Below are 22,472 nucleotides of genomic sequence, written 5' to 3' on the forward strand. Positions count from 1 at the left end.
TGTTCCAGTCGGCAGCACTCAACACAGTCGGCACTGGTATGAAGACTTCTCTCTCTTACCTTGTTAGCCCGCAGTGCACACTGCATTAAACTGATGACACTGCCCACTTCACGCAGTATCTTCTTGCTGTTGATATCCGCTCGCCAGGACAGATTCCGTAAGATGCTTGATGCCACCTGCAGTAAGCATAATCCGTGTTGCTCTCTGAACTTAGGTGAAACATATACATTACAAATAAGGTGCAATAACTTACCTGCTGGAGTTCTTCACTCTCTGAGGCCAAATGGGCCACGATCGCCTGCATGCAGTCACGCCGTGAGCACAGTGTGGCCTGTGGGTAACAACAAGGTGTGATGATGTGATGAATGGAAGACTTCAATATACACAGGAGATAATGTCAAATAATGTCTCCGTACAACACTCTGAACCCTACTGCTGCTGATACCAGAACATCATTTAGAAATAATCTGAAACCATTTTTAGATCTTAAATAACAACACACAAAGTTACAAAATCTGTTTGTCTCTTCTTTTGGAATATACCATGTACCTGTATTAAACATGCTTCAAATAACATTGAGAACTGTACTGCGCTACTAACAACACTCACTTCTAGTATCATTCACATTTTATTGACTGCATGTTTAGTAGGGGTTGGGTCTGATATCTCACAGCATGCTGACGGTCAGGATCCCAGGAGAATTTTGACGTACAAATTTCTGATTAATCCCGGTGAGTATTTTAACCCTACCACCGCTCCCGTAGCCTAACCCTAACTCCCCACCCCCCCTTAGTGCCTAACCCTAATCCTAGCTCTAACCCTAACCACCACCTCCACAGTCTAAACCTAACCCTCCCCCTAATGCCTAACCCTAATCCTAACCTACCCCTCATGCAGCCTAAACCTAATCCACCCCCCGTAGCCTAACTGTAACCCTCCTCCTAGTGCCTAACCCTAATCCCATCCCTAATAATAATTGTCCCCTTCTTACCTTCCCCTTAGTGCCTAACCCCAATACATGCCGTCGGGGTCCGGTGAGATTTTGAAAGTCAGGGTTCTGAACATTGGCATGCTGTGCGCCAGGATATTAACTACATACCTTTGGTACAGTAGGTAATGCGGGGTAAGCAAACATCAAATAAAAGAAGTGAAAGCGACAACTAGTAATCACAACAAGAAGATATGTTGTTATCAAGAAAAAGCTTAATGTTTTGGGGTATACAAAAACACTTCTGCATTCTGTACCAAACATTCTGTGAATGATGTAGAATTATAATATAATGTCATTTAATGTATAGACCATTTATGGGGCTAATTCAGAGTTCAGAGTAAAACAAAACAAACAAATGACTAACAAACCTTTTTGCAATAAATTCAGTAAGTAGTTCATTTATTTTGTTTTATATCTTTAGATCTGCACTATATATATATATATATATATATATATATATATATACCACCGTAAAAAACAAATCCCCAGAGGGTTCCGAGTCAGCAATATCCCCACTATAGGGAGGAACAACCCCACATTCTGTAGCCGCTGGTGCGGGGTACTTAATAAATGTTCCCTAGACTTAATGTTACTAGTAATAGAGGAGGTAGGCACCGAACTAAATAAAGTTAAGACCCAGATTGTCACATTTAACGACGTCCATCTACCCACCATTAGGAGTGATAAAACCTGTAACCACCTAGAGAAACTAAAAGTCCAGATTGACAACTATAAGAAAGAACTTACCGCATTCAAGCGGAACAAACTGGCCACGGTGGTATCGGATTATCAGAACCACACAGTGTATAGGTGGCTACTAGGTGACTCTAGACCCACTAGACCCCAGAGAGGTTTCCGACAACGCCACCAGGGTCGGCGACAATACGCAACCTCTGACACTGGGTCGTCTGCCTCTACTTCAGACACAGAGCAGACAGATAACCGTCGACCCCGTAATACAGCTATTTTAGGACAGAGCCAAGACGCAGGTCTACCCCCCAGCGGGGGACGCTCAGACCACATCCAAGGAAGGGGCGACGTATGGCGAAGGTGCAGGGACAAAAACAAAATCTAGTTTTTAATTTGACAGACAGATCACTTGATGAGGCCACATTGAGCCTTCTCTCTCGTGGCTTATCCTTTGTACCAATGTGCCCACATAAACCCTTTGAGACGACCATAGATATGTATAAGTTTGGACGCAAACTTAGACTCCGTGAACACTACGGGGATACCATGACTGACAACAGGTCCCCGTTTCGTCCACCATCCACATACGATCCACCCTCATCCAATCCCAGTATAAAGACGTATACTCGATTGGTCGAACAGGACATCAACACAGGGGCTCCTAGGAAGACGTATGACAACTTATCCAAACAAGAAAGACAAGCACTTAGAACACTACGGGATGATACCTCTATTGTCATCAGACCAGCAGATAAGGGAGGAGCGATCGTTGTGCAGGAATGGAGGGACTACAATAAAGAGATTTGTAGACAATTAGCTGACACATCGACCTAATTAGGATGTGCCACCAACCCCATCCCAAACTTCAAAAACCAAGTGGACCGGCTATTACAACATAGCTTCCAATCCAAGTGGATTGATAAACACACCTTTGATTTCCTCACTGTCCCCATTATATACACTCTACCCAAAGTCCACAAAACACTCTCTCATCCACCAGGTAGGCCAATCATTTCGACTAAACACTCGTTGTTGCAACCACTGGCAGTATATGTGGACTCATTTCTGCAACCAATAGTACAGCAGTCAGATAGCTACATCAGGGATACCATGGACTTCCTTGCCAAACTTTCCGAATTACCGCAACGGAGTGGAGATGTCAGATTGGCTACATTGGACGTATGCTCGCTATACACCGTGATTCCCCACGAAGATGGACTGCAGGCCCTGAGGGAGGCCCTTGAGACCCACCCCCCGGCTGATCCACCGATTGACTTCATCATCCAACTAGCGGAAGCAGTTCTGAAGTTGAATCATTTCTCCTACTTGGACAAGTACTATGTACAACGATCTGGGACCGCCATGGGTTCGAATTTGGCGCCAGCATACGCTAATATTTTTATGGCGGCCTACGAGAGGAAGCATATCCTACAAACTTATGGGGCTCACATTTTGATGTATAAACGCTTCATCGATGACATCTTTATCCTGTGGACTGGGACGACTGAGATGTTCCACCGGATGGTTGAGGCGCTAAATGAACTGGAAAATCCGGTGAGATTCACACACCAGATTGATGACCACCAAATTCACTTCCTTGATATCACGGTCTCTATAACAAATCATGTGATCAGCACGACGCTCTTCAGGAAACCCACTGACAGGAACACCCTCCTTCTATCCACTAGCCAACATCCACCAGCACTCAAAGAGAACTTACCTATTTCCCAATTTTTGAGAGTCATGCGGAATAACTCCAACCCATTGAACATGGAGCAACAGTTGGACGACATGTCACGAAGATTTCGAGAACGTGGATACACGGACGGCTGCATACAGCGATGTCTACATAAAGCGCGTGCAAAATTCACAACATCAGACATCACTGAAACTAGTACCAGCATCATGCCCGCCAGCCCCACCTCCAACACAGACAGGATGGTCTTCACCACGACTTTCGACAGCCGGTCAGGTAATATTAATAAAGCCCTCCGCAAGAGGTGGCCTATTATCACATCGGATGCATCATTAAAGGCAAAGAATATACGACCTCCAATGATGGCATACCGTAAATCACCGAACCTCAAACAACTCCTATTGAGACCAACCGCGAACCCGACCGCTCCTAATAGGACAACATGGCTGCAAGAGCAGAAACCAGGATGTTATAAATGCACCGGTTGCACCACATGCCGAAGCATGCTCACCGGACCCACCTTTCCGCACCCACACTCTGCACGTCCAATAAAGATTAAGTACAAATTACACTGTCTGATGGACCATGTCATTTGCATCCTTATATGCCCTTGCGGGCTATACTATGTCGGGATGACATCAAGAAGGTTCCGTGATAGGATGGCAAACCATAGGACTACCATCCATCAGGCTATTGAATCGAAGAAGGCAGAACAACCCGTACCGAGGCACTTTTTGACATACCAACACCAGGTATCCAACCTCAGGTGCAAACTTATCGACTGGGTACCACCACCCGCCCGCGGCGGAGACCGCATCATGACTTTGAAAAGAAGAGAAAGCTTCTGGATTCACAGACTAGATACTATCTCCCCCAGAGGGATGAATGAAAATAACCCCCTCTCAATATTCCTGGGTTAACTGAGCAGTGATCAAGGACTGCAGCTTTAAGACACTTCTTATTTAGACTCAACCCAGTCTCGCTGGGGACACTCTGAGATGGACTACAGCTAAGTTATGAACTCTCTCCGGCATGAGTCTCTGTGAACATTAGTTTATTATTCATAGGGATAGTATCCCCCTGATTATATTAACATAAAATTCCGTAATATATGGTGACATAAAACCATATTCTGATACCTCACTAGTATTTATTGCACGGGTGTGACGCGCGTAGCGCACACTTATATGTTTGTAACAATTTGGTCGTTATGATGTAATATGTGCGACTCTCCAGGTCCCCAGTATACCTATTCAAATTGCATCTATATATTGTACTAATTTACGATTATATACTAATGTTTACCTAGTGCCCAGTGAATAGTGCAACAAACCCGTCTCCTATATGTAGTATTTTGTGTAATGCTAGTTCCACATTGTGGAACGCATGATCCTTTATGTGCATTGATCGCGGCCTGAAACGCAAGCTCCACTCGGTGGAACGCATGACTTCTGGTCTAGACCGGAAGTGACGCGGCAGTATCGCGCGTCACCATGTTTGTGACATGAAGATTACATGGAACCAAGTGTTTTTGAATAAATGACTTTATCACGTATACTATAACAAGTCTGGAGAGTGCTATCTTTCTCCACTGATATGTGGAGAAACACTGTACTGTACTATGAGTTTGACCCATTGATTGGATCAGACTTTGATTTGGCACCCCAACCGTTACCTGTGTTGGGTGAGAGTGTGGGACTTCCCGTATATACATACATACACACTGTATATTTATATGTTTATTGATTTATTTATTTTTAGTAGAGCATGTTTATTTTTAAAGAAAAACGTTTCATATGTTGTGGGCAGCCATTTTGCCATACTTTAAATTAGGAACAGATTTATTTCTTAAGTGGAACTGTAACTACACACTGAGATGCAACAGAAAATATTCCCTGTGCACCACTGATTTGTGCAAGTGCAGCTAGATTTATTTCACGATGCACAGGTTTATGGAGTAAGAGGAAGCTGCAGAGGAGCAGAAGCTTGAGTCAGTGACAGCAGGACTTTCTTTGCACAGTGCTGCATTTTGTGGTGCGTAGGGAAAAAAAAGATTTCATGTTTAGAGTAATCATATTAAAATTAGATAAAAGAGGGGATTGGAGGTTTAATTTGCTGTAGGATTCCAATCCTATCTATGGTTTGAGTACACAAACTATATTGGTGGAGGTTGAGTGTCTTCATATGCTTTATAATTGAGATGACTTTGTCAGAGAAGCAGAATTATGGGTAACATGGTGGCATCATGGTCAGAGCCTCACAGCATTAGGGTCACGTACCTCCCAGCTGTCCTGCTTTCATCGGGACAGTCCTTGGGGGGGAGGGGTGGCAGTGGGTCCCTATTCAACAAGGCTGAATGTTGAGAGGTATGGAGTCACAAGTTCATCTCATGAAGGGCTCTATATGTGGAGAGTTTGCATGTTCTCCCTGTGTAAGTGTAGGTTTTCCCCGAGTGTGACGATATTCTTCCACACTCCAAAAACTGGTAGGTAAAACTTCGGATGTGTGCCACATGTAACAAAGACTGTCCCAATGTCCTTTTGCCTTTATGGCGTGGTCACTATTTTACCAGACATTTGCGCATGCACAGTAGAGAAATCACTGGGAAGATGGCACGGTTATCATGTTCCTGAAAACCTACCATGCACAGTAGATACTGGTACAGTGTCGGAGTCCACTCACATCTGCGCCGCAAGAGAGGTGGGGACATCCACGAAGAATGCACATGGGCCCCATCTGCCTTAAATCGCCCCTGATGCCACCTCTGGGGGTTATTTAGGCTGGATTGCAGATTCTGTCAAAAAGCAGAATCTGCAATACTTTTTTTTCGCATACTGGGGCTGCTCATCACATGGCAAGGCTGCCCAGCATGCTACCAGCTGCCCACCCACTGCAAACACACTGTAGTTGCGATCGTGCCGCAATTACAGCATGGTCGTAGAAACTGTGGACACCTTCTGCTGGCGCAGCCACACTTCAACGGCAGAAGTTCCACCGCAATTTTTTCGAAAAGAGTGGCTGTGCGTGACGACACATACAGCTGCCCACGAAAATGGCGCCAACAAGCCGCCGTTTCCCCGATGCTACCCCGAAAATGTTCGGTCGCTGCCCCACGAACGCCTTTGCCTGTCAATCAGGCAGAGGTGATCACAGTTAATGCGGCCCTAATCACATCAACTGTGCATGCACATGCAGGATGGGACCTGCAAGTGAGCAGTGCCGCCGCCGGGGTTACTGCGGTTGCATTGATTAGCGATGCGACCTGAATAACCCATCTGTGTGTTGTTGGCTTTAATGGTATTCAGTTGCAACTCTTTCTATAGCTGTCTATATTTAACCATTTCCATAGTTATTATAACACAGTGGCAGCCCCTAGCTCAGTGGAGGAGGGGGGCTGCTGCTGCCTGTGCTGCCAGGTCCCTTCTTTCTTGTCCCTACTGCCGTGTCCCTGTTCCCCTCTCCCTGCCGCCGGCAGGGTCCCGGCATCTGTGCAATGTAGTTCCTAGACACCGGAACTGGCACAAGCGCAGTAGCGGCGACGGTACTGCGCATGCGCAAACTCCCAGCTTCTATGGACTGCATCGGCTGCAGCCCATAGAAGCCGGCTAGGACTGCCCGAAAGGCAAAGAGTGGCTTCCTACAGTAAGCCAGCTCTCTGTTATTCACAGCCCGGTCTGGCAGTTCCAGAAGGAGGAAACACCTCGCAATGGTACTGCCTATAGTGTCTCTGACTAGCAGGTAGGACTTCCAATAGGAAGTCACTGCCAGTCACAGTGAAGCCAGCCCAGTCTCACGGACTGCATCTGGCTTCACTGACTCTGAGCTGTGGATGGCAGATTTTTCAGGGGAGGCTGCACGCCTGCAGCCCACAGGTAAAATCCGCCACTGTTATAACATCTATAGTAATGTAAAAGAATCCATGCTGCACAACTTGCACACTTGCTGCATGAGGCTGGACTAGGCTTTATGGCCCTAGCTTCATTAAAAACACCCAGAAACTGTGCTGAATTACCTTTTTTCCCCCCCAATATATCTGATCCATCAATAGTCACAAATGTTTTTGCTGAAACACAGGAAAAGCTTTCGGAGCTGGTCCAGTTCATTATCCTATCTATCAGGCATGTGACCTGTAACATGTCAATACAGTCTTCTGTCTTTCTGCTGCCAGTAACTTTCCCTGCACAGCCAAGTGAGAGATTCTAGGGGGTCATTCAGATCTGATCGCTGCTGTGCGTTTTCGCACAGCGCACGATCAGATCCGAACTGTGCATGCGTATGCACCGCACTGCGCCGGCGCGTTGCACGGCTGCAACGGGCATCGGCTCCCTGCGACGGGATGGTGCAAAGAATCAATTTGCATGGGCGTCCGCAAGGAGATTGACAGGAAGATGCCATTTGTGCGTGGAAAGTGACCATTTACAGGGAGTGTCCGGAAAAATGCAGGCGTGTCCAAGCGTTTTCAGGGAGGGTGTCTGACGTCAGCTCCGGCACCGATCAGCCTGATTCTATCGTACTCGGTGTCGGACTGGGGCATGAAGGGCCCACTGGGGAATGCAGTGGTAGGGGCCCATATTTAGGGGTGGGGTCAGTCTCCAGAGGGGGTGTGGCCAGCCGTTACATTGGTTTGCCTAACCATTAGTGAGTGCATGGGCTGGGCACCTTGGCAAATATATAAATACTGCTAGTGTGTGCATGATAATGTACAAGATAAACATTGGCAATGCACTGTAGAAAATACATCATAGTCCTGTGCAGTATAAGGTAACATATGTATAATGTATAATTCATGTGCACAGTCTGGAACCTGATCACTAGAGGAGGAGGAGGAGGGCCCCCAGGCAGTGAGGCCCACCGGTGGTTTCCCCTGTACCCCTGTGGGCCAGTCCGACCCTGATCGTACTGGGAGAGTAAGTCCTGGGCTGCGCAGAGACTGCACAAAATAATTTTGTGCTGCTCTGCTACACATGGGATCGCACAATTGCACAGCGAAAATACACTCTCCCTGTAGGCGGCGACTATCTGATCGCAGGACAGCAAAAATCGCTGCCCAGCGATCAGATCTGAATGACCCCCCTAGTTCACACACTAAAGGGCCCCATACACTTATGTCCGTCTGACATGTCGCGGGCGATCACCCCGGCAGCCTCCCGGGCGGCAGGATCACCCAAGATACATCGTATGCTGTCCTTCTGCATACAATGTATCTTGGGCGATCCCAGCCATGCCTGCGGGGTCGGACATGATTGAATGTGCAGCACATTCAATCTGGAGGATCCGATCTGATGCTCACGGGAACGTGCATCGGATCGGAAACACCTCCAAAATGCCCGATGTCACCCGATTTATCGGGCCGAATGCTCGAAATCGGATGAAATCAGGCATTATCGTCCTAGTGTATGGGGCCCTTAAGAGCTTTATTTATAATAGGCAGCAATATGCCAAACTGTATAGTCAAATACCTCAATTAGATGTTACCTCAGTTTCTTCTGGTACAGTTTAGAAAATAAAAGCTTACATTTGTTTGGTTGCCATGGGTTATAGCACCAATTTTTAATGTAAAATAAGTGCAATATATTATGACATCTTTTAAATACAGACAGTAAAAGATCCACCATTTTTAGCACTGTCATCCTGCCCCTCCCCTTTAGAATGTAAGCTTTCACAAGCAGGGTCCTCAACCCTCATGTGCTTATCCTTCGCTTACTTAAACCGTCTTCAACGGCACCAAATCCTGCGGTTTTTTGCCACCCTGATACTTATGTGTCGTCTGCTGCTGTAGCTATGTTTACTTACACTGTACTTATCCTATATTGTCTGCAACTGTAAGTCACTATTTTCTCATTTTGATTATTTGTTTATGTGCTCTATAATTGGGCGCTGCGAATCCTTTGTGGCGCCATAAAAATAAAGAATAATAATAATATTTGCACTTCAAAGTTTCATATCATGATTGTTTTCTGCTATCTTGGGTATGGACAACATAAAACAGCAACACATAGTTGCCTACTCTTCCAGGATACCCAGAAGACTATTAGACTAGGGGGAGGAGTCCCTGACACCCAAGAGAGCAGACAGTCCTCATGCCACAAGGTGGCATCATCAAATACTGCCACTTCTGTAAACATGGAGGCATGATGACACAAATCACTGTTACCAGAGCTGAGTGAGGCATGACTATGCAGTTACCATGCTGACTTGTGGCATCATCTTCTGCTTTGTGGTAACTGAATTCAATCACGGTTTGTTTGAGGAAGCCCTTTCTGTGACACCGCTTTATATGGCCTCCATACATCAACAATAAATTCCTACGATGCCCTGGTCCCCCAATGGGCAGGTCAGGAAATGGGAAAAAGTAAACATATCTAAAAAATCCGATCAGTGGTGGCGACGGGTTGGAGAATCATTGCCGCTCAGTATGGGGACCATAACACAACAACACTTCCCAATTCATACTAAATACATATGATTTTCCTCTGACCTTGTTCACAACATCCCCAAAAGTAAGATTAGTAAGTGTCATTCCTGCGTAACGTCTCAGGGCCAAGCTGAGGGGATCGCTGGTCATTCGATGCATGTGGTAGTCTACCTCTAGCAGCTCTGCAATTGCCTGTAGACCACCTATGGAGCATGAGACACACAGACTTCACAAGCAGCGCCAGGAGCTATAGCATTAGACGGTAATAATGGTATTTGCATGGAGGGGTGAAAATGAGTGCAAATGTGGCGTCTTGTGTTGTCTTATGTTTTATTAATGCAGTGTTTAATCCAGTGTGTATGCTGAAGAGCTATGAAGGTGAGATTGGTTAATACAGGGGACATTCAATATCTTACCCAGCTCATTCATTGCTCTCCGATATTCCTCATCAAAGGATAGTTTCATTATGGCACAGCTTGCCTGACAGATCTGTGGTTCCACAGGTGCTGGAGCTGAAAGAGAGACAGTATGTAACATGGCACAGCAAGATGACCACTCTTATATTTCATATCCCACAAATGACAATAAGATAAATAATATAATTTTTTTTACTGCTGTCTTTTGGGTTGAGCATTGTTATAGTATATTTTTATTTATATACAAAGACAACAGTTACATAAATTAACATTACAATTGAAGCAGAGCGAACGGGGGTGGGGGCACACATAACCCTTAAAATATAATATCACATGCTTTGACACTTTATACAAATTAACTATGAGAAAATCAGTGTGCAAATACAGCTCATGGCTCTCTCGTTTCTCCCCAATAGTACAGTTCATGGCTCTCTCCCCAACAGTACAGCTCACGGCTCTCTCCCCAACAGTACAGCTCATGGCTCTCTCCCCAATAGTACAGCTCACGGCTCTCTCCCCAATAGTACAGCTCACGGCTCTCTCCCCGATAGCGCAGCTCACGGCTCTCTCCCCAATAGCGCAGCTCACGGCTCTCTCCCCAATAGCGCAGCTCACGGCTCTCTCCCCAATAGCGCAGCTCACGGCTCTCTCCCCAATAGCGCAGCTCCCGGCTCTCTCCCCAATAGCACAGCTCACGGCTCTCTCCCCAATAGCACAGCTCACGGCTCTCTCCCCAGTAGTACAGCTCACGGCTCTCTCCCCAATAGTGCAGCTCACGGCTCTCTCCCCAGTAGCACAGCTCACGGCTCTCTCCCCAATAGCACAGCTCACGGCTCTCTCCCCAATAGCACAGCTCACGGCTCTCTCCCCAATAGCACAGCTCACGGCTCTCTCCCCAATAGCACAGCTCACGGCTCTCTCCCCAATAGCACAGCTCACGGCTCTCTCCCCAATAGCACAGCTCACGGCTCTCTCCCCAGTAGTACAGCTCACGGCTCTCTCCCCAATAGTACAGCTCACGGCTCTCTCCCCAATAGTACAGCTCACGGCTCTCTCTCCAATAGCACAGCTCACGGCTCTCTCCCCAATAGCGCAACTCATGGCTCTCTCCCCAATAGTACAGCTCATGGCTCTCTCCCCATTAGTACAGCTCACGGCTCTCTCCCCAGCAGTACAGCTCACGGCTCTCTCCCCAATAGCGCAGCTCATGGCTCTCTCCCCAATAGCGCAGCTCATGGCTCTCTCCCCAATAGTACAGCTCATGGCTCTCTCCCCAATAGTACAGCTCACGGCTCTCTCCCCAATAGTACAACTCACGGCTCTCTCCCCAATAGTACAGCTCATGGCCCTCTCCCCAATAGTACAGCTCATGGCTCTCTCCCCAATTGTACAGCTCATGGCTCTCTCCCCAATAGCTCAGCAAGATTCCAGACACTTAGGTCACATATATTCACATTTCAGCACAGTTTCTACCATTATAAACTAATCTCTCTCTCTCTCTGAATACTGTTAAGCAGTTTAATCCAGTTCCCTTATCCTGGTCCTCATCATTCATGCAACATCCAGCAATGCATACATTAGCCAGCATAGATGAATGTATTAACTGCTGTCTGTTTGTTTGTTTGTTTGTTTGTTTGTTTGTTTAAAAAAACTGTGATTTTATAAACCTCAGCACTAATAGTCAACTGCTGTGCAACAAGGGAAAGCTGAAGCAAGAACCCAGGCTGCTTTCAGACTCATTTTATACATGATTGCCGAGACCTCAAACACACAAATTGACCGCCTAATTCTGGAGGCTGCACAGGAAACCTAAAGACATAGGGCTTAATTCAGCATGGGTTGTAATTGTGCGAAAAACTGCACAACTACAACCCTTTACACTAGCATGCGGGGGGACGCCCAGCACAGGGCAAGTCCACCCCGCAAGCCGGGCTCCCCCCCTGCTACCATGTGAGCGCTTTGCAATGAGCATGACATCCAGTGCATGAATCCCCTGGCAACAAGCATTACCCCCTGGCAATGACCATTACAACCAGCACATGAAACCTCTGGCAATGAGCATTACCCCCTAGCAACGAGCATGACAACGGGCATGGAACCCCTGGCAACGATCATAACACCCAGAGCATTAAACCCCTGGCAACGAGCATGGAACCAAGAGCATGAAACCCCTATCAACAAGCAGGTAATTTAAAAGTAATTAGAAGTCTTACTGTAGGGCATAATGAGTAATGGGCATTACAGTGTGTGGCATAATGTATCACAGACATTGCGGTGTGTGGCATAATGTATAATGAACATTGCAGTGTGTGGCATAAAATATAACGGGCATTGCGGTGTGTGGCATAATGTGTCACAGGCATTACGGTGTGTGGTATACTGTATCACAGGCATTGCGGTATGTGGTATTATGTCTCGGGCATTGCGGTGTGTGGCATAATGTATAATGGACATTATGGGTCATTCCGAGTTGTTCGCTCGCTAGCAGTTTTTAGCAGTCGTGCAAACGCTATGCCGCCTCCCTCTGGGAGTGTATTTTAGCTTAGCAGAAATGCGAACGAAAGGATCACAGGGCGGCTAAAAAAAATAAATAGTGCAGTTTCAGAGTAGCTCCAGAGCTACTCAGCGCTTGCGATCACTTCAGACCATTTAGTTCCGGATTTGACATCACAAACACGCCCTGCGTTCGGCCAGCCACGCCTGCGTTTTTCCTGGCACGCCTGCGTTTTTTCGAGCACTCCCTGAAAACGGTCAGTTGACACCCAGAAACGCCCCCTTCATGTTAATCACTCTGCGGCTGCCATTGCGACTAAAAAGCTTCGCTAGACCTTGTGTAAAAATACATCAGCCGTTGTGAAAGTACGTCGCGCTTGCGCACTGCGCCGCATACGCATGCGCAGAAGTGCCGGATTTTTATTTAATCGCAGCGCAGCGAACATTTGCAGCTAGAGATCAACTCGGAATGACCCCCATTGTGGTGTGTGGCATAATGTGTCACAAGCATTATGGTGTGTGGTATACTGTATCACGGGCACAGTGGTATGTTGTATAATGTGTCGGGCATTGTATGGTGTGTGGCATAATGTATCACAGGTATTACGGTGTGTTGCATAATGTATCACGGGCATTGCGGTCTGTGGCATAATGTATAATGTGCATTGCGGTCTGTGGCATAATGTGTCACAGGCATTACGGTGTGTGCCATAATCTGTCACAGGAATTACGGTGTGTTGCATAGTGTATCATGGGCATTGCAGTATGTAGTATAATGTATCGGGCATTGTGGTGTGTGGCATGATGTATCACAGGTATTACGGTGTGTTGCATAAGGTATCACGGACATTGCAGTGTGTCGCATAATGTATAATGGGCATTGCGGTGTGTGGCATAATGTGTAACAGGCATTACAGTGTGTGACAAAATGTGTCACAGGCATTACAGTGTGTGGTATACTGTATCACGGACATTGCGGTGTGTGGTATAATGTATAACAGGCATCGCGGTGTGTGGCATAATGTGTCACAGGCATTACGGTGTGTGGGGCATTACGGTGTTTGGCATATTGTGTAATGGTCATTACGGTATGTGGCATAATGTTTAAGGGCCATTGCGGTCAGTGGCATAATGTGTAAGGGGCATTACTATAAGGAGGAATCAGGATTATTTTTTTCCTGTGATGGCCAATGTCTGGGCATACATGTTGCAAAACTGGGGTATACGGTAGTCTTTTCCTGCATGCCATGCCCCTTTTAGCGAGGCCACACCACTTTTAGCAAGACCACACCCCTTTTGGGTGCGCGAAAATCCTCACTTTTCAAATAGCAATTGGGGGGTGGGGCAAAGGAGTTAGTAATATACCAGTCAACCCCAGTGTCTCTTCAGCTCCAGCCACACCCCTTCTGTCTCACCAGCCAGCACCACTCCTTCTGTCTCCACTTTCTGTTTCTCCAGCCAGCCCCCCTTCTGTCTCCCCCTTTTGTTTCTCCAGCCTCCTCTTCTGTCTTATTAGCCCACCCTGTGCCTCCCCCATCTGTTTCTCCAGCCAGCCCCTTAACCACTTTCATCTTAACAGCCCTGCTTTGCCTCTCATCTCCAGCCCCAGCCAGCTCCTGCACGACACACCACTTATGTTCTTATGGCATCTCCGCATGCGCCCCAGCTCCTCTCTCTTTCAGTGGCGAAGCATGACGTCACAGCGTTACAAGCGCGAGGACACAATAAGGGAAGGAAATCTTTAATGACCTGTGACAGAAGGAGCTAGCAGCGGTGGGGGGCAGCAGGCCGTAGGACAGGTGCCTGCAGAACTGGAGCCAGAGGACGGTGGGACCGCAGCTGGCAGCAGTAATAGCCATGACAGACGGGCCCCCTCTCTCTGTCAGAGTGTTCCCCCTTGAAGGCGGCCCTGACGATATTTTGCACCCAGGTACACTCTATGGGGCAAGTGTATTAACCTGGAGAAGGCATAAGGAAGTGATAAACCAGTGATAAGCGCAAGGTCATAAACGCACCAGCCAATCAGCTCCAATATCAAAATTGACAGGAGCTGACTGGCTGGTGAATTTATCACCTTGCACTTATCACTTCCTTATGCCGTCTCCAGGTTAACACATCTGCCCCTACATATGTTCTGCTATATGATGACGCAATATATCATGACATGATTAATGTAACCATGTCAGCGTCCGGAGTCTTACCGGTACACTGGGGCCGCGGGGCTGGCTTCCTTGGCGTTGTGCGGGCAGCGGCGGAGGTGGGCTGCTGCGCCGGATCCGTGGGCAGCAGTAGCGGAGGTGAGGGGGTCCGCTCGTGGTGGCGGGACGCCGCTACAGCGGGTCGCTCTTGCTGAACCGTTGCTTGGAGACCAGGGGCAGTGAGCAATGTGGCTTTGCAAAAAGGTCTGCATTACTGGGCGCCGCCATGTTAGAGACCAAGTTTTAAGCATAGTTCCTGTTTCCTGTTTCTTCCAGCCAATCCAGGGGAAGCTCTCCCTATAAAAGGGGGCTGGTTTAGGACAGGGATGCCAGTGCTTCAAGTTACAACCCTGTTGTAGGTGCTTTAGCCTGTGCTCCCAGGATTCCTGCTGTTTCTTGAATCCTCCTGATCCTGCTTGGTCGGTTCTCTGTTGCTGCTGCAGCCCTGCCGTTTCTTGCCTGCTACTGCCTGTGGAAGCGCTCCTGGAAAACCCGGTCCAGTAAGACTCTTTGGGCACAGTCGGCCCCGGGTCTTCTGCCTCGTCTTTCAAGCCACACTCCACAGATCTCCTTCACCAGCCACGCCTTTGTACCACTGACCACAGCCTGCAGATTATTATCTTCAAGCCTCGTTTACCACAGTCCACAGTCCTTGTCTCCAGCCACGTTTTCAACTACCATCCACAGTTCCACAGTTCATCATCTACAGTCTCGTCTTTCAAATCACAGTCCGCAGTTCTTCACCTCCAGCCACGTCTTTAACCATTGTGCTTCAGCCTCAGTTCCCTACCTCAGCCCTGTACATAATAAATACTTTCCATTGACTCTCAAACCCCGCCTACGTTCTTCATTGCGCCGTGTCCCATGCGAAGGAACTATATCCAGCCCCCTCATCTGGTTCATTCATAGCCTGCTACCTCCTCGGGCAAATCTCAGCTGCCGGATCCTCAAACCCTGCCAGACGTGACAGTAAGCCCTGGCCCAATGGATTCGACGGGTGATCAGGCCTCAGAAGGGGATTCAACTGCAGATATCTGGTCTCGCTTAAGTAAGCAGGAGGCCACACAATCTCAAATCGTGCAGTTCATGCAGAGTATGTCCGAACGTCTCGATTCTCTCTGTGTTGCCATGACGTCACCTCAAGTATCTACAGCTGCTCCCACATTGGCACCTCCGGTCCTGCTTCCTCCTGTACCAGAACCACTTCCACGTTTACATTTGCCACCTCCCAGTAAATTTGATGGGAATCCAAAACAATGCCGCGGGTTTCTTAACCAGTGCGAAATCCAGTTCGAACTACAGTCAGCCAACTTCCCATCAGCACGAACCAAAGTAGCCTATATAAATTCTTTACTTACCGGGCAAGCGTTGGAATGGGCTTCACCTTTGTGGGAGAGGATGGATCCCATCTTATCTAACTATCCAGAATTCATGGCCACCTTTCGAAGAATCTTCGACGAACCGGGCAGGACTTCTGCCGCCTCATTGGAGATCCTGCGCCTGCGTCAGGGCACGCGTACGGTCAGTCAGTACATGATCCAGTTTCGCACCCTTTCCTCAGAACTGAACTGGAACAAGGAGGCTCTCATTGCAGCTTTCTGGAGCGGTCTCTCCAAAAAAAAATCAAAGATGACCTCGCAACTCAGGACGTACCTGATAAGTTGGATAAACTAATTTCTTTATGCAATAAGTTAGATCTGAGGTACAGAGAACGCTGTATGGAGAGGTTGCGGTCAGATCGCCCTAAGCCTAGAGTTGTTCTTCCACCAACACCATCATCACCAACTGTGGAAGAACCCATGCAGATTAATCGCTCCCACCTCTCCAATGAAGAACGTCAGAGACGGCGACAAGGGAACCTCTGCCTGTATTGTGGTGCATCTGATCACTTTGTTAAAACTTGCAGTCTACGTCCGGGAAACGCCCGCTCCTAGTTTGTGCTGGAGAGGTCAAGCTAGGAGAATTCTCAGAATTACATACCAAGAAAGAGTCTGTCCTGTTAACCCAATTGGAGCTCCCTTCTTCTTCTCTTCTCATCCCTGCACTACTAGACTCCGGAGCCGCCGAAAGCTTCATTACGTCAGCTCTGGTCAAACGATCTGGAATACAAACGGTTCCTTTGGATCGTACCATTTCTGTTACCGCAGTGGATGGAAGTTATATCCCAGAGGGTATTATATCCTTTCGTACTATTCCTCTCAAGATGAAGGTCGGAGTTCTCCATTCAGAAAAAATCTCTTTCCTTGTAATTCCTAAAGCCTCTCATGAACTAATCCTAGGGTTTACATGGTTAATCAGACACAATCCCCACATAGATTGGCAAACTATGGATGTTCTCTCTTGGGGACAAGACTGCTTTCAGAACTGTTTACCTTCAGTTAGACCTCTCTGTTCTTCCAACCCTTCCAGCCTTCCTGTGGAGTACCAATCTTTTCAAGATGTTTTCAGTAAGCATGGGGCGGACACCTTGCCTCCGCATTGTACTTGGGATTGTCCCATTTAGCTAGTACCCGGTAAGACTCCTCCCCGAGGTCGAATTTACCCTCTCTCACTTCCCGAGACACAGGCCATGTCGGAGTATATACGGGAGAACTTGGAGAAAGGGTTCATCAGGTCTTCTACATCTCCGGCCGGAGCAGAGTTTTTCTTCGTCAAAAAGAAGGATGGGGGGTTGCGGCCCTGTATTGACTATAGAGGTCTCAATGACATAACAATTAAGAACAGATATCCGTTACCTCTGATTCCAGAACTGTTCGACCGTGTTAAAGGAGCTACTGTATTTACTAAGTTGGACTTACGGGGGGCCTACAATCTTATACGTATTTGCCCAGGGGACGAATGGAAGACGGCATTTAATACCAGCGACGGCCATTACGAATACCTGGTAATGCCTTTTGGCCTATGCAACGCCCCAGCCGTCTTTCAAGAGTTCGTTAACGAAATCTTCAGAGATCTCCTCTATGACTGCTTGGTAGTGTATCTGGATGACATCCTCATTTTTTCTAGGGATCTGAAGACCCACCGGGAACAAGTCAAAGAAGTGTTAACTCGTTTACGAAGGAATCAGTTATTCTGTAAGTTACAGAAGTGCACCTTTGAAGTACCCACGATTCCATTCCTCGGTTACATTCTTTCAGGGCAGAGGTTACAGATGGACCCCGCTAAAGTCCAGGCGATTCAGGATTGGGCACTTCCAGCTACCCTTAAAGGAATTCAACGTTTCCTGGGGTTTGCTAACTTCTACCGAAGATTCATTCAAAATTATTCTTCTGTCATAGCTCCTATAACCGCATTAACTAGGAAGGGAGCTGATCCTGCCAAGTGGTCTCCGGAGGCTTTGGAAGCTTTTTCATCTTTAAAGGAGGCCTTCACGACTGCTCCAGTTCTTCGACAACCCGATCTCAGCCGTCCGTTCTTGGTGGAGGTTGATGCCTCTACTGTAGGAGTAGGAGCAGTATTATCCCAGCTTTTCGAGGACAAGAAGGTCCATCCTTGTGCATTCTTCTCGCGAAGATTCTCCCCCGCTGAACAGAATTATGCTATTGGGGAACAGGAATTACTGGCAATTAAGTTGGCCTTTGAGGAGTGGAGGTATTTGTTGGAGGGAGCTCAGCATCCAATTTCGGTGACCACGGATCACAAGAACCTTCTGTATCTACAGTCAGCCCGATGTCTGAACCCACGCCAAGCAAGATGGGCACTCTTCTTTACCCGTTTTAATTTTAAAGTCAGTTACAGACCAGGTTCCCTCAACAAAAAGGCAGATGCATTATCTCGCTCCCTAAGTTCAGAAGAACCCTCTGACCGTTCAAAAGAGAAATTTATCCTGGAATCTACCTCTTTTTCTGCAACTAATACCTCTCCACTTCCTCCTCCAGGTAAGATCTTCGTTGCACCAAATATTCGCAAAAAACTTCTAACATGGGCTCACTCCTCCTCCTTCATGGGCCATGCGGGCGTTCATAAGACACTTAAATTCATTCAACGCTCCTACTAGTGGCCTCATCTCAGGACTGACGTTCAGGAATTCGTAGCTGCCTGTCCAAAATGTGCCCAGCATAAAAGCCCCAAAGGTCCACCAGCCGGGTTACTCCATCCTTTGCCGGTACCACTAAGACCATGGACGCATATTTCTATGGACTTTATTACAGATTTACCTATGTCTGGTGGGCGGAACACCGTATGGGTCATAGTTGACCGATTCTCTAAAATGGCACACTTTGTTCCTCTGGTTAATCTCCCATCTGCATCCCAGTTGGCAAAATTGTTTATAGCAGAGATCTTTCGACTCCATGGTCTACCCCAGGAGATCGTGTCTGATAGAGGTCCCCAATTTATGGCCAGGTTTTGGAGATCCCTATGTTCTGCTCTTGGCGTGAAATTAAACTTCTCCTCAGGATATCATCCTCAGACGGATAGTCAAACAGAGAGAGTGAACCAGGATCTGGAGACTTTTCTGCGTTTATTCATGTCCTTCTCACAGGACGACTGGCTGGACTTCCTCCCGTTCGCAGAATTTGCCCATAACAATCTTTATCACTCTGCCACAAAATCTTCTCCATTCTTCATTAATTATGGTTACCATCCAAGAGTTCCTGACTTCCAACTTCTGCCTACGCTCGAGGTTCCGGCCGCAGAGTCAACACTTCGTCAATTTACTGAAGCCTGGAAACAAGTTCACAAGACTTTGCTCAAGACATCCAAGAGATATAAGACCTATGCAGATCTGAAACGAAAAGCTGTACCAAGCCTTAAGGTAGGAGATCGGGTTTGGGTTTCCACACGTAACCTAAGATTAAAGGTTCCTACAAAAAAGTTTGCTCCCAGATTTATCGGGCCTTACCCAATCGAAAGAGTGTTGAATCCTGTGGCTTACAAAGTGAGATTACCTCCGCAGTTAAGAATTCCTAATGCATTTCATATTTCTCTCTTAAAACCACTGGTACTTAATCGGTTCAGAGCCGCTCTGCCTAAATCACCCAAGATCCAATCAGCACATGGAGATGAATTTGAGATTCACAAGATCCTCGATTCTCGCAGACGTTATGGTCGCATCCAGTACCTTGTTGATTTGGAAAGGGTATGGGCCAGAGGAGAGATCTTGGGTAGATGCAGAGGATGTCCATGCTCCAAGACTTCTTCGGACATTTCATGCCAAGTTTCCAACTAAACCACATAGGTGTCCGGAGTCCACCAGCAAAAGGGGGGGTACTGTCAGCGTCCGGAGTCTTACTGGTACGCTGGGGCCGCGGGGCTGGCTTCCTTGGCGTTGTGCGGGCAGCAGCGGAGGTGGGCTGCTGCGCCGGATCCGTGGGCAGCAGTAGCGGAGGTGAGGGGGTCCGCTCGTGGCGGCGGGACGCCGCTACAGCGGGTCGCTCTTGCTGAACCGTTGCTTGGAGACCAGGGGCAGTGAGCAATGTGGCTTTGCAAAAAGGTCTGCATTACTGGGTGCCGCCATGTTGGAGACCAAGTTTTAAGCATAGTTCCTGTTTCCTGTTTCTTCCAGCCAATCCAGGGGAAGCTCTCCCTATAAAAGGGGGCTGGTTTAGGACAGGGATGCCAGTGCTTCAAGTTACAACCCTGTTGTAGGTGCTTTAGCCTGTGCTCCCAGGATTCCTGCTGTATCTTGAATCCTCCTGATCCTGCTTGGTCGGTTCTCTATTGCTGCTGAAGCCCTGCCGTTTCTTGCCTGCTACTGCCTGTGGAAGCGCTCCTGGAAAACCCGGTCCAGTAAGACTCTTTGGGCACAGTCGGCCCCGAGTCTTCTGCCTCGTCTTTCAAGCCACACTCCACAGATCTCCTTCACCAGCCACGCCTTTGTACCACTGACCACAGCCTGCAGATTATTATCTTCAAGCCTCATTTACCACAGTCCACAGTCCTCGTCTCCAGCCACGTTTTCAACTACCATCCACAGTTCCACAGTTCATCATCGACAGTCTCGTCTTTCAAATCACAGTCCGCAGTTCTTCACCTCCAGCCACGTCTTTAACCATTGTGCTTCAGCCTCAGTTCCCTACCTCAGCCCTGTACATAATAAATACTTTCCATTGACTCTCAAACCCCGCCTACGTTCTTCATTGCTCCGTGTCCCATGCGAAGGAACTATATCCAGCCCCCTCATCTGGTTCATTCATAGCCTGCTACCTCCTCGGGCAAATCTCAGCTGCCGGATCCTCAAACCCTGCCAGACGTGACAAACCAAACCGTATCATACGTTGCATCGTCCCATCTGATGTGCAGCACACCCGATGGGACGATAAGACCACACAATTCATCAAATAAATTGTGAGTACATACGATGGTCATGCAGATTGGTCGCCGGTACCATGACTGCACGACAAATTGTGTAGTGCGTACTTAACTTTACACTGCAGAGACTGATGTCTTTTGTTTCTTTGTACAGTATGCCATAGTTGTTCATGTAGGGGAGGTAATGTGACCGGTGATCTCCTGACCGCCGGTCACATAACTACATCCCTTGTATTTCTAGTGAAAAATGACGGAAGTCTTTATTCTCAATGCCTGTACCCGACATTTTCTAGAGAAAATGCTGAGAGCTGTTTCTAAGGCTTTTTTTTTTTTTTAAGAATTCTATTCAAGTGAATGGAGAGACATTGTAAGAGCATATTCAGAAGACAGCGGTAGTATCAATTATTTCAGCTAAATTCCAGGAGAGGAACAAGGGTGCTAATTTGTATACTTTGCCAAAAATATAATAACATATAACTTCTATTGTAATAGTCCCACATGCTGTTCAATTTAAATGGAAGAGAAAACCGCAGAACAAGAGAACAGAGATGTAACAAGGACAGAAAATGTGTATTAAACTATTTTTCATTAAATATCACATCTCTATTCTCCTGTTTTATGTCACGGTATTCTCATCCTTTCTAATTGAACTGCATATGGGACTATATTTTAATTAAGTTAAAGCTTATTATAATTTTTCCGCAAATTAAAGACCCTTGTTCCTCTCCTTGAATTGAAGTATTTGTGTCTATAGTAGCACCCCCTTACTTTGGACTAAAAAAATGTAGCTTTCATTTTTAACTAAAATCACTCTATGGAATCTAGAATTCTGACTTGATATATACAGTGACAAGCGTATACTAACGTGTAGGCCAGAGTTTTCACTACATAAAGTATATGAATAATGCAAATAATATATTACAAATATCTTATTTGTAGTATTCTAAACATTTTTATAGTCAATACTCTGGAGTGAAAAGTCTATGGCAGGTGAAGCAGTGCCTCCCCTGCCTATCTTTTCTGCACATCTCTGATCAAAACTCACCAAATTTCCAGCAGTATATACCACTGCATGTTTACAAAATGCCCACATGGGGGGGGGGGGGGGGCCTGGCCTGGCTGACAAGCTGGAAGGCTGTGTTTCTAAGGAGCTCCAGGTCCCTGCTCATATCACAGCCATTAAAGCCCTTTTTCCAGCCTGTGTTGGACCTACATCTCCTACTGCCTCTTGCCCCGATCCCCCCTGTACGTGGTGTGTCAGGGTGGGGGTGGGGGCACCTGCCTCCCTGCGGGTTGGGGCCTGCGCGCCTAACTGAGGCCG

General features: G+C 47.3%; 1 protein-coding gene across 4 annotated transcripts in view; it reads right to left on the minus strand.

The window, feature by feature from the left end:
- APC2 (APC regulator of WNT signaling pathway 2) overlaps positions 1-22,472 on the minus strand; it is a 208,550-nt gene that overhangs the window by 12,212 nt on the left and 173,866 nt on the right. For all 4 annotated transcript variants that reach the window (XM_063914312.1, XM_063914313.1, XM_063914314.1 and 1 more), the window contains exons 11-14: positions 10,209-10,304; positions 9,856-9,995; positions 254-331; positions 60-176 (exon numbers count right to left, since the gene is read on the minus strand). In XM_063914312.1, coding sequence (XP_063770382.1) covers positions 60-176; positions 254-331; positions 9,856-9,995; positions 10,209-10,304 — 431 coding nt within the window. The remainder of the gene's footprint in view (positions 1-59; positions 177-253; positions 332-9,855; positions 9,996-10,208; positions 10,305-22,472) is intronic.

This window comes from Pseudophryne corroboree, chromosome 1 (genome assembly GCF_028390025.1).
Source record: "Pseudophryne corroboree isolate aPseCor3 chromosome 1, aPseCor3.hap2, whole genome shotgun sequence".
Classification (NCBI taxonomy): Eukaryota; Metazoa; Chordata; class Amphibia; order Anura; family Myobatrachidae; genus Pseudophryne; species Pseudophryne corroboree.